This window comes from Hylobates moloch, unplaced genomic scaffold, assembly GCF_009828535.3.
Source record: "Hylobates moloch isolate HMO894 unplaced genomic scaffold, HMol_V3 SCAFFOLD_2, whole genome shotgun sequence".
NCBI classification, from domain to species: Eukaryota; Metazoa; Chordata; class Mammalia; order Primates; family Hylobatidae; genus Hylobates; species Hylobates moloch.
Window position 1 is genome coordinate 151,924,301 of NW_026652277.1, and position 11,913 is coordinate 151,936,213.

The 11,913-nt window shown below is 40.9% G+C and overlaps 1 protein-coding gene and 1 pseudogene across 1 annotated transcript in view; one reads left to right on the forward strand and one right to left on the reverse strand.

Moving 5' to 3' along the window:
- SGK1 (serum/glucocorticoid regulated kinase 1) overlaps positions 1–11,913 on the reverse strand; it is a 151,671-nt gene that overhangs the window by 86,989 nt on the left and 52,769 nt on the right. The window contains exon 2 of the mRNA XM_032159397.2: positions 8,404–8,619. Within this exon, the coding sequence (XP_032015288.1) occupies positions 8,404–8,619 (216 nt within the window). The remainder of the gene's footprint in view (positions 1–8,403; positions 8,620–11,913) is intronic.
- Positions 4,727–4,835, forward strand: LOC116477030 (5S ribosomal RNA; annotated as a pseudogene).

Genomic DNA, 11,913 nt, shown 5'->3' on the forward strand with positions numbered 1-11,913 from the left:
TTAGCTTCCTGGTTATCAGGCTCTCTGGCTGCTCACGCAATGTTCACGTTGCACAGACAGTAAGCCAGTTATATTCCAACCCTTCAAACCCTTTCACATGAAATTCTTCTCTTGGGAGCAAGGGCTTGATCAGGATCTTTTTGGGAGAAAGAGTGTGCTGATTTTAGCTTTCAGCTAACGTAGATATTCTCTCTTTGTTAGCACAAGAAACAAATCTGGTTCATTTTTGTAAATTTAACAACCGAGACTCAGATTAAAAAAAAAAATTGATTGCGCCACTGCTCTCCAGCCTGGGCAACAGAGTGAGATTCCACCTAAAAAAAAAAAAAAAAAAAAAAAAAATTGCCACAGACAGGATTGAAAGGGAATTTAAATCTACATAGAAATAATTCATATAAGTTTATTTAGTCTGATCATTTGTTTTATGTGCTTTCTCAAGGATAACATGGTTGAAAATTCAGTGAAAAATAAGGACTATTTGTGGGTGATAAGCTTAGGAATCACCAGACACCTCTCTCCAGAGACCATAGTACATCATGCCAAGAGCAAAAACCTGGGTGAAATGAGCAATTTGAAGTACTGTTATTTTAATCCCCATAAGCCTATATAAAATTTTTTTGATATAAATTAAAAGAAACCAGAAATCTATAAAGCCATCTGGCTGATTTAAGTATATTTTTTATAGCATCTTTTTAAGAAAGATCAGAAAAACTCAAGACAATATAAAAGTATGTCAGTATGGAAACTATTCCTAGCTGATCATTTTACTTCCAAGCCTTCTGGGCTTCAAAGGGACAGCTCAACAATTTTGAGAAGAAATATAAAGGTAACGATACACCTTCTTGAGCCTAACAGATGGAGTAAGACACTTGAAATGCTGAACAAGCGACATGGGTCAGAATCCATCCCAGAATTGTATGAAGCCAGCTTAATTAAAAGTGCTTTCTAGGCTGAAGCAGACCATCACTTGAGCTCAGGAGTTCGTCTTTTGTTTTTTGTTTATTTTTCCTTTTTGTGGAGAACAGGGTCTCGCTCTATTGCCCAGGCAGGTCTCGAACTCCTGGGCTCCAGCTATCCTCCCGCCTCTTGCCTCCCTGAGAGCTGGGATTACAGACGTGAGCCACTGTGCCCGGCCGAGCTCAGGAGTTCGAAACCAGACTGGGCAACAGCGAGACCTTGTCTCTACTAAAATTTAAAAAAGAAAAAAAACAATTAGCTGGGCATGGTGGTGAAAGCCTGTAGTCCCAGCTACTCGGAGGGCTGAGGATTGCTTGAGCCCAGGAAATCGAGGCTGCAGTGAGCCCTGATTGTGCCACTGCACTCCAGCCTGGGCAACAGAGCGAGACCTTGTCTCAAAAAAATAAAAAATTTTTTTCTACAGTGCCCCTCTATTATTGTCTTTGTAATTTATTGTCTTCCTCCTTTGTAAAGGAGGAAGAAGAGGCAGTAACCTTATGTTTAATCATGTCAAAAACTCAGTGTTAATTCTTCTGTTTGTAGTAACGTGGCTAATAACTTCAAATCGCATGGATCCCTCCAGAGGACTCTGGCTTCACTAGGCCTTTAAAACAGCACACAGTGCCTTGGCTTCAGCATTTGGTCGCTGACTAAGCACCTTTCAAGCTGCCTTCAATTGAAAGACAGCAGACTGAGGAAATCCTTGCTCAGCCAAATGTATCCCATATGAGAGGGCAAACTTAATGAGAATCAGTCCCTGGTATGCAGCGCCTCTGGAATGTGCGTGATTTACAGCCAGCATGGGCTGCAGAATTTTCTGTCCTAGTCTCTCCTTTTCTGTCCTAGTCTCTCCTTTTTTTTTTTTTTTTTTTTTAAAAATGCATCAACAAAGTATCAATTTTAGCTAATAAAGGCAAAAAGAAAAAAGAGCACACTAACTTTAGCACATGTATGCAAGGTCCTGGGAGGAGATAAGAAAATGAACACATTAGATTCACAGCTGCAAGGAGCTTAGAGAATACATGGACATGCACACACATATCACACAGGGCAGAGCAAACTGATTGACAGGCAGAAGTACAAAGTGCTGTGGGAGCATAAATATTGTGTGTTTTCCATTTTCCTCCAAGTGCCTTTATTTGTAGCAATGGAATGGTCTCATGGTGCAAAATCCTATTTATGATGCTGCCTGGCTTCCTATCAATAGGGTGAAGTTGTACATGTTCACTTTCTACAAGTGAGGCTCCTGATGTACAAGTAATAGATTAATATGGGATTGAAACATTTAAACAATATAAACAAAGCTAATGTCTTCCTTGACTCATCTCCTCCACCTAATCACTGGCCAATTCTAATCCCTGGAAGGTGGTAATCACCATTGTCATTTGATATATATACTTCCGCGTCTTTTAATTTACATTTACCCACACATATATACTCACACTCACAGATAAACACGCATATATACAGACAAGAAGAAAGAAATACAAAGTTAAAAAATGTGATAATGGTATACACATGTTCATCTTCAACTTGCTTTTCTAGCATAATATACCTTAGGATATGTCAATATATACAAATCTGATTTTTTTTTCTTTTTTGAGACAGAGTTTTGCTCTTGTTGCCCAGGTTAGAGTGCAGTAGCGCGATCTCGGCTCACTGCAACCTCCGCCGCCTCCCGGGTTCAAGCGATTCCCCAGCGTCAACCTCCTGAGTAGCTGAGATTACAGGCATGCGCCACCACGCCTAGCTAATTTTTTGTATTTTTAGTAGAGACAGCGTTTCACCATGTTGGCCAGGCTGGTCTGAAACTCTGACCTTAGGTGATCCGCCTGCCTCGGCCTCCCAAAGTGCTGGGATTACAGGCGTGAGCCACTGCGCCCGGCTACAAATCTCATTGTTTTTAATCACTGTATAGTGTTCTATGGTATGGATATGTCATAATTAATAATACTCTATGAGTTTATAATTTTGTCGTCTCCTGATGTTTCCATTTTTTCACCATTTCCAACATTGCAATGGATATTATTGTACCTATCTCAGTCATCACATAAGCAAGTATTTATCTAGGGTAGATGTGGAGACATGGATTTGCTAAATTAAAAGGTAAGAGATTCCCAGCCGGGCTCAGTGGTTCACGTCTATAATCCCAGCACTTTGGGAGGCTGAGGTGGGTGGATCACTTAAGGCCAGGAGTTCAAGTTGCAGTGAGCCAACATCACGTCACTGCACACTGCACTCCAGCCTGGGCAACAGAGTGAGACTCTGTCTCAAAAACAAACAAAGGCAAGAGATTTTGATTTTTTTTTTTTTTTTTTTTTTTGAGACAGAGCCTTGCTCTTATCACCTAGGCTGGAGTACAATGGCATGATCCGGAGTCACTACAACCTCCACCACCTCCCGGGTTCAAGCGATTCTCCTGCCTCAGTCTTCCAAGTAGCTGGGATTACAGGTGCCCGCCACCACACCTGGCTAATTTTTCTATTTTTAGTAGAGACAGGGTTTTACCTTGTTGACCGGGCTGGTCTTGAACTCCTGACCTCAGGTGATCCGCCCTCCTCGACCTCCAAAAGTGCTGGGATTACAGGCATGAGCCACTGTGCCCTGCCTTCAGTCTTCTTGAGTTGGCTATTACTTGGAAGTATGAGAAAAATGTCCCTCTCTGACCGAATTTGCCCATTTTTCTTTCTATTTCTGTTAGTTATTTCTTTAAACATTTCCATGTTATGTTAAGTGCATAAAGATTTGTGAATGTTTTATCTTCTTGGTAGATATTTTTCTTCAACATGAAATATTCCTCTTTGGTCCTTTTAAATTTTTTTGTATTTTTTCTGATATGTATATTGCTAAAACTACTTTCCTTGTATTAGACTTTACCTGGAACATTATTATTTTCCAAATTGCCAGATCCTTTTACAAACATAGTTTACAATGTCCCTAGCTTTTGCTATGATCATTTTGGACTATGGTTTCCATATCAACCTGATCATCCTACCTGCCTTCTCTTTTTCAGAGATACTTAATTATCCCTTATCTACACAATGGTATACTTTGTCTTCTAGCACAATTATAAGCTAAAGTGTGTGTGTATCTGTGTGTGTGTGTGTGTGTGTGTGTGTGTGTGTGTGTGTGTGTCATTTAAGGCAGAAAGTAGAGATGACATTACATAGTCAGGCTGCCATCTTGATACGATCCTATGTTTTCCTTAACACCAGATTTCCTTCTCCGCCTCCACTTCAAAACATTCCTTTCCTTTCCTCCCAGCTTGGTTAATCTAGATATTGAAGGTGCTATGAGAGATACAATACAGAGTAGAGTTTGTGAATACATTTAGTCAGCATACACCTCTCGAAAAACTACTTTTGGTCTCCATCTCTTTGTGGCCTACAAGTTGGTTTCAGGCTGAATACTACAACTTGTGTTCCACTAGCATGCATTATTTAGTAACAGCTTACACAGCTCTAAGTTATCATCTTTCCCATCTCATTCCCAGGAAGATTTGTTTAATTTATAAGCAGTCCATTTCAGACAGCACTCCTCGGGATATCACAATATTGCTGTTCTTCTGGGTGATTCGTTGGCATTATGAATACCCTTGTTTCTTCCATGGGTAAAACATGTTTAAAGGCCACTAACAGGGCTATTGGCAAGGCCTAGCACAAACTAAGTGCAATGTAACTCTTAGCAATTTGTGACCATGAAACATAGTATTTATAACGTGCTAGTTTTAAAGTTGAAAACAACAACAACGAAACCACCCACAGTACATGTCTACGGCCATATCACCCTGAACACGCCTGATCTCGGAAGCTAAGCAGGATCGGACCTGGCTGGTACTTGGATGGGAGACCGCCTGGGAATACTGGGTGCTGTAGGCTTCACCAGGCGCGATGGCTCACGCCTGTAATCCCAGCACTTTGGGAGGCCGAGGCAGGTGGATCACCTGAGGTCAGGAGTTCGAGAATAGCCTTGCCAACACGGTGAAACTCTGTCTCTACTAAAAATACAAAAATTCGCCAGGTGTGGTGGTGGGTGCCTGTAATCCCAGCTACTTAGGAGGCTACTTAGGAGAATCACTTGAACCCGGGAGGCGGAGGTTCTAGTGAGCCGAGATTGTGCTACTGCACTTTCCAGCCTGGGTGACGGGCGAGACTCCATCTCAAAAATAAAATAAAATAAATAAAAAGGCTTAGGCTTATAATCCCAACACCCAAGTGGGGGCAGATCTCTTGAGCCCAGGAATTTGATACCAACCCATCTCCACAAAAAATAAAATAAAATAAAATTAGCTAGGCATGGTGGTGCATGGGGCGTGTAGTCCCATCTACTTGGGAGGCTGAGGTGGGAGCACTGCTTGAGCCCTAGAGGTCGAGGCTGCAGTGAGCCATGATTGCACCACTGCACTCCAGACTGGGCAGCAGAGCAAAACCTTGTCTCAAAGAAAAAATAATAAAATAAAGTATGTGTCATTTTGATTTGTGATAACCTTAGGAACAAGCCAGCAATGTCTGAGAACCAGGTAATCGATTGCAAATTGGAGAATGATTTACCTGCTATCTGAGATAAAGGAAAAGGATAAATCACAATGTTGCTTTAAATTCCTTCCAGCTCTTTGTTTATTGTCTCCTTTTGTGTGGAATTTCACTGTGCATTGATTTAAACCCAGCTCCTATCAAATGGGACATAGAGTAGGCCCTCAAGTAAACATTTAGCACTAGGCATGTGTGCTCTGTATAGGATATGTAGAACCCTCTCTCTGCTTCTAAGTCATAAATAGTTCTTTAGAGTCTAAGAAATTGGCAAACTCAGACTGGACGCAGTGGCTCAGGCCTGTAATACCAGCATTTTGGGAGGCTGAGGCAGGCAGATCACTTGAGGTCCGGAGTTCAAGACCAGCCTGGCCAAAAAAAAAAAAAAAAAAAAAAAGAAAAATTACCCGGATGTGGTGTCAGATGCCTGTAATCTCGGCTACTCAGGAGGCTGAGGCAGGAGAATCGCTTGAACCCGGGAGGTGGAAGTTGCAGTGAGCTGAGATCTCGCCACTGCACTCCAACCTGGGAGAGCTGTGTCCATTCATTTACATATTATCTATGGCTGCTTTCCCTAGAAGGGCAGAGCTAAATAGAAGTTAGAGACTATATTTTAGGCAAAGGCTAAAATATTTACTATCTGGCCTTTTAGATAAAAAGTTGACTGTAACCCTTGCATCAGGAGCGATAAATAGATGCTCTTGCATTTAGCGTCTTTATTGCTTTTCATGACAAATCTAGAGTTGAACAAGCATCTGGCTAAAATGCAAATGCACCATGACAAATGTTTATAGATCAGCAAAGTGCTAACCCAGTTATGGAAGTCTAATATAGTGTTACAGAGTCACAGGCTTAGCTAATATGTAAATCAGCAAACATGAGCAATAATGATTTATATATGCATGGCATTCTGTAGATTATGAAACATTTCATATCAATCTCATTTGATTTTTCCAATAACCGTAGAAAGTAGACAGGTAGGCTGGGCATGGTGGCTCATACCTGTAATTCCAGCATTTTGGGAGGATCACTTGAGGCCAGGAGTTCAAGACCAGCCTGGTCAGTATAACAAGACCCTGTCTCTACAAATTTTTTTTTTTTTAATTAGCCAGGTTTGTTGGCATGTGCCTGTGGTCTCATTTACTTGGAGGGGGGGTTGAGGTGGGAGGATCATTTGAACCTAGGAGTTTGAGGTAACAGTGAGTTATGATTGCACTACTGCACTCAAGTCAGGGTTACAGAGCAAGACTCTCTCCCCCTGTCTCCCTGTCCCCAACCCCCACCCCCACCAAGAAAAGGGCCAGAGTAGTGGCTCATGCCTGTAATCCCAGCACTTTGGGAAGCCGAGGCAGGTGGATTACCTGAGGTTGGGAGTTTGACACCAGCCTGACCAACATGGAGAAACCCTGTTTCTACTAAAAATATAAAAATTAGCCAGGCGTGGTATTGGGTGTCTATAATCCCAGCTACTAGGGAGGCTGAGGCAGAAGAATTATTTGAACTCAGGAAGCGGAGGTTGCAGTGAGCCGAGATCGTGCCATTGCACTCCAGTCTGGGCAACAAGAGTGAAACTCAAAAAAAAAAAAAAAAAAAAAAGAAAGAAAGAAAGAAAGTAGACAAATAAATATGAAACAGATTCCGCGACATTGCGTGATAACTCAGAGTGAAAAGGAACTCAGATTCAATGTCTTCAGTCTTTTAGCAGCTAAATGATTATTTTATCTCTGGAAAATGCTTACCTTGCTAAAAAAAAAAAAAAAAGGTGAGCGGTTATTAACATTTATCATTTTTTGATGCACTGACTTGGAAGATCACTTACAATTAACTGTACTTTGTAATAACATGTTCTATCTTCTAAATATTGTATTTTTATGTCAGTATGATGGTAAAAATAATATAAGCATTTTATATAATGGTTTTAAATATCAAAATAAATATGGGCCTAATTAAGTTATAAGTTAAAAATATAATCTTAAATTTTTGAAATCTTAGAAACTGCAAGATGAATCAGTTATCTGGTTTTCTTGGATTAACAAAATTTTTAAAAAACAACTCTTGGAGTAGCAGGGAAAATAAGTCTTAGTAAAAATGTGAGTATATATGAGCTTGAGAAAAATAATGAAAAGTATATATAGTGCTCTGTAAATGGATCAAATCGTGTTGAACTAAATATTTCAATGGAAGCTACAAACCTGTAGATGACTATTACAATTGTTGTATCATCTAAGACTTGATTTCCTGTGTGATCTAACCACTTCTGAGGAATTGCCAGTTTACCAACAGATTGCTGTTTCAGTCTCGGACCCATGTAAAACATTAATACAACATACTGCATGATTCAGCTAGATGACTATCTGGAAAAGGCAAATCTATGGTGACAGTGAAAAGATCAGTGGTTGCTAGGGGTCAGGGTAAGGAGGGGATGAATAGTGGAGGGCAGAGGATTTTTAGGGCAGTGAAACTTAACTGTATGATACTGTAATGGTGGATGTATGTTATTATGCATTAGTCCAAACCCATAGAATGTATAACACTGAGAGTGAACTCTAACAAAAATTAAGGACTTGGGTGATAATGACATGTCAAGGTAGGTTCCTCAGTTATAACAAATGTGCCATTCTGCTAGGGAATGTTGATGGCAAAGTAGGTTATACGTGCATAGGGACAAGGGTATATGGGTAATCTCTGTACCTTCTGCTCAATGTTGCTGTGAACTTAAAACTGCTCTAAAATATTAAGCCTACTTTTAAAAGATAATATAATGAGCTAACAAAGACCACAATTCTAGGTCCTCCTCAGAAGCTTTATAAATGTGCATTAAAAAATTATTTTTGGGGTATACTATGGCAGAAATACAAGAAAAACAAAGGCCCAGAATTTTTCCAGGAGAATAGATCCAGAGCGAACATGAACTTACTTCACACCCGGGTTGAGTTTCCCATGAACATGACTCCTTCTCCTGAGGGAGAACCCCTCTTTGGAAAGCATGTTCACCCAGGCATGTTTGACACAAGGAAGGCTCGAAGTCTGGCTCCCCTGGAGGGATGTGCACCATCGAGGAGCCAGTGTACTTCAGGCTGGGACTCCGATGCTTGTCCACACTGACCACTGGGCTCTTGATCCATCTTCGTACCTGCAAAATGCAAAAGGAAAGACAAAACAAATGTGTTTGACTCTCTTTGATGTTTATTGGGGATTTGGTGGGAAATTTGGTGGGACGGGAGCTCATGAAAGGAGAACTCAGTCTCACAACCTCTCTATCTTTCAAACTCAACATAATTCGAATTGGTCAATGCTGTTCAGTCTCTTTCCTAGACTATGCATTACATGGCTGGTCATTTCATCTTGCTGAGTCTGTCTCTGCATTTTTTTTTTTCACATTTTTTTTTTCTTTTCTTTTTCCTCCTGCTTCCAGTGGGGTTAGAATTTTTTTCTTTTTAGAGATGGGGGGGTTTCACTATGTTGCCCAGGCTGGTCTTGGCATTAAAAGATCCTCCTGGACCAGCCTGGTCAACATGGTGAAACCCCATCTCTACTAAAAATACAAAAATTAGCCAGGCCTGGTGGTACACGCCTATAATCTCAGCTGCTTGGGAGAACCGCTTGAACCTGGGAAGCGGAGGTTGCAGTGAGCTGAGATCGCCCTGCTGCACTCCAGCTGAGATCGCCCTGCTGCACACAGCAAGACTGTCTCCAACCACAGTAACAACAACAACAACAACAACAAACCCTCAAAACCCAAGAACAGACAAAAATAATTACCCTTGCCAGGCGAGATGGTTTATAACTGAAAAGCACTTTGGGAGGCCAAGGCAGGAGGATTGCTTTAGCCCAGGAGTTTGAGACCAGTCTGGGCAATATAGTGAAACTTTGCCTCTATGAAAAAAATAACTTTATTTTTTTTTTTAAAGAAAAAAGATCCTTTTGCCTCTTAAAAAGTGTTGGGATTACAGGTGTAAGTCACTGTGCCCAGACTGTCTCCTCATTTGTAAGATTCAGGTAATAATATTTCCTCCCAAGCTGTGAAAATGCTACCATGTTTTACAACGTTCAAGTATTTTGCCTGGCACATGTTTGGTGCCCAATAGATAGTGACTATTTTACTTTGACCCTTATTATTATGATTATGGTAACAGAAATTTAGTTCACACATTTCTAAGGTGAATTGCTAGTTATTCTTACAAGGGAAAATACTAATCTCATAGTTTACAATCTAATCCATTGCTAAGCAAATACATATTCACTATTATTATTGTTATTGAGACAGGATCTTCCTCTGTCACCCAGGATGGAATGCAGTGGCCTAATCATGGCTCACTGCAGCCTTGAACTGCTGGGCTCAAGCAATCCTCTCACCTCAGCCTCTGGAGTAGCTGAGACCACAGGCTCGCACCATCACACTACTAATTTTTTTTTTTTATTTTTTTTTTTTTTTAGAGATGAGGTCTCACTAAGTTGCGCAGGCTGGTATCAAACTCCTGGGCTCAAGCGATCCTCCTGCCCCCCAAAGTGCTGGGATTATAGGCATGAGCCACTGAATCTCGCCCATATATACTACTGCAAAACTTTGATTATAAAATAAATTGCTTCTGGCTAAGAAATTAGCTCAAGTTTGTTTTTAAAGTTCTAAAACTGACCACTTGTCTTGCTTGCTTGTAAAATCCCTATAAGATACAGAAAAAAATATAAAGCTATTCTAATATTAATAGGCATAGTATTTATACAGCATTTCAAAAATGCAAGGCACTTTTTAAAGTGTTTGATGTGTATAGTTTTTAATCCTCAGAACAGGCAGGGTGAGGTGGCTCACACCTGTAATCCCAGGACTTTAAACTTTGGGAGGCCATGGCAGGCAGGTCACTTGAGGCCAGGATTTTGGGACCAGCCTAGCCAACATAGCAAAACCCCATCTCTACAAAAGAAAATAAATAAGTAAATAAAGAATAAAAAATTAATTAATTAGTCCTCAGAAAAGTTTTACAAGAAAGGTACTATTTTCAATCCCATTATACAGATGGAAAAAGAAAGGCATAGAGATGTGAAGCAAATTTCCCCAGGGCACAGCGTTGTTATGGAGTAAAGGTGGGATCCAGGCACCTGGAATCCAGAGTTTACAAGCATGCAATTTTCTTTTCTTTCTTTTTTTTTGAGACAGTCTCGCTCTGTTGCCCCAGGCTGGAGTGCAGTGGCGCGATCTCAGCTCACTGCAAGCTCTGCCTCCTGCGTTCACAGCATTCTCCTGCCTCAGCCTCCCGAGTAGCTGGGACTACAGGCGCCCACCACCATACCTGAATAATTTTTTGTATTTTTAGTAGAGACTGGGTTTCATCGTGTTAGCTAGGATGGTCTCGATCTCCTGACCTCATGATCCACCCACCTTGGCCTCCCAAAGTGCTGGTATTACAGGCTTGAGCCACCGCGCCTGGCCATAAGTATGCAATTTTCTAAGAAGCACTGAAGTGTTGTTAAGACTTATGGTCACTGGTGCTTGAAATTTATTTTGATTTACTATGTCACTTTCATGCCCTTCAAAACTCCTGAGGATTCTTTTATATTCAACCAATTAGTGAAATTAGCCTATAGCAAAAGGACAAAGAAATAAAATCACAGTACTGAATTTTAGTTAGTGATGCTACAATTATTATTTTTGATAAAGGGTCTTGTTTTGTTCCCCAGATTGGAGTGCAGTGGCACGATGACAGTGGCAGCCTCAACCTCCTGGGCTCAAGCGATCCTCCCACCTCAGCCCTCCCAAGTAGTTGGGACTACAGGCATGCACCACCATGACTGGCTAATTATTTTAAAATTGTTTTGTAGAGACAGAGTCTTGCTATATTGCCCAGACTGGTCTTAAACTCCTGGCCTTAGGCGATCCTCCTGCTTTAGCTTCCCAAAGTGCTGGGATTACAGGTGTGAGCCACCATGCCCAGCCTGCAATTAACTTTTTAAAAACACTGAGGATAAACTAAAATTGCAATAGCAATAATGTTTAAGCAACTTGTTATATTACTTGATAGAATATTTTGCTATCACGAAAAATAAGTATTATGAAGACTGTGAAAATATGAAAAATATTTAGAACATAATTATATGAGAAAAGCCAAATATAAAACTGTTTAATTGCTATAATTACAAATGTAAAAAAATATGTACTAACTATAGGCCGGGTGTGGTGGCTCATGCCTATAATCCCAGCACTTTGGGAGGTCGAGGCAGGCAGATCACCTGAGCCCAGGAGTTCAACACCAGCCTGGTCAACGTGACAAAACCCCATCTCTACAAAAACTACAAAAATTAGCTGGGTGTAGTGTTGGGCATCTGTAATCCCAGCTACTTGGGAGGCTGAGGCAGAAGAATCGCTTGACCCCTGGAGGTGGAGGTTGTGGTGAACCAAGATCGTGCCATTGCACTCTAGCCTGGGCAACAA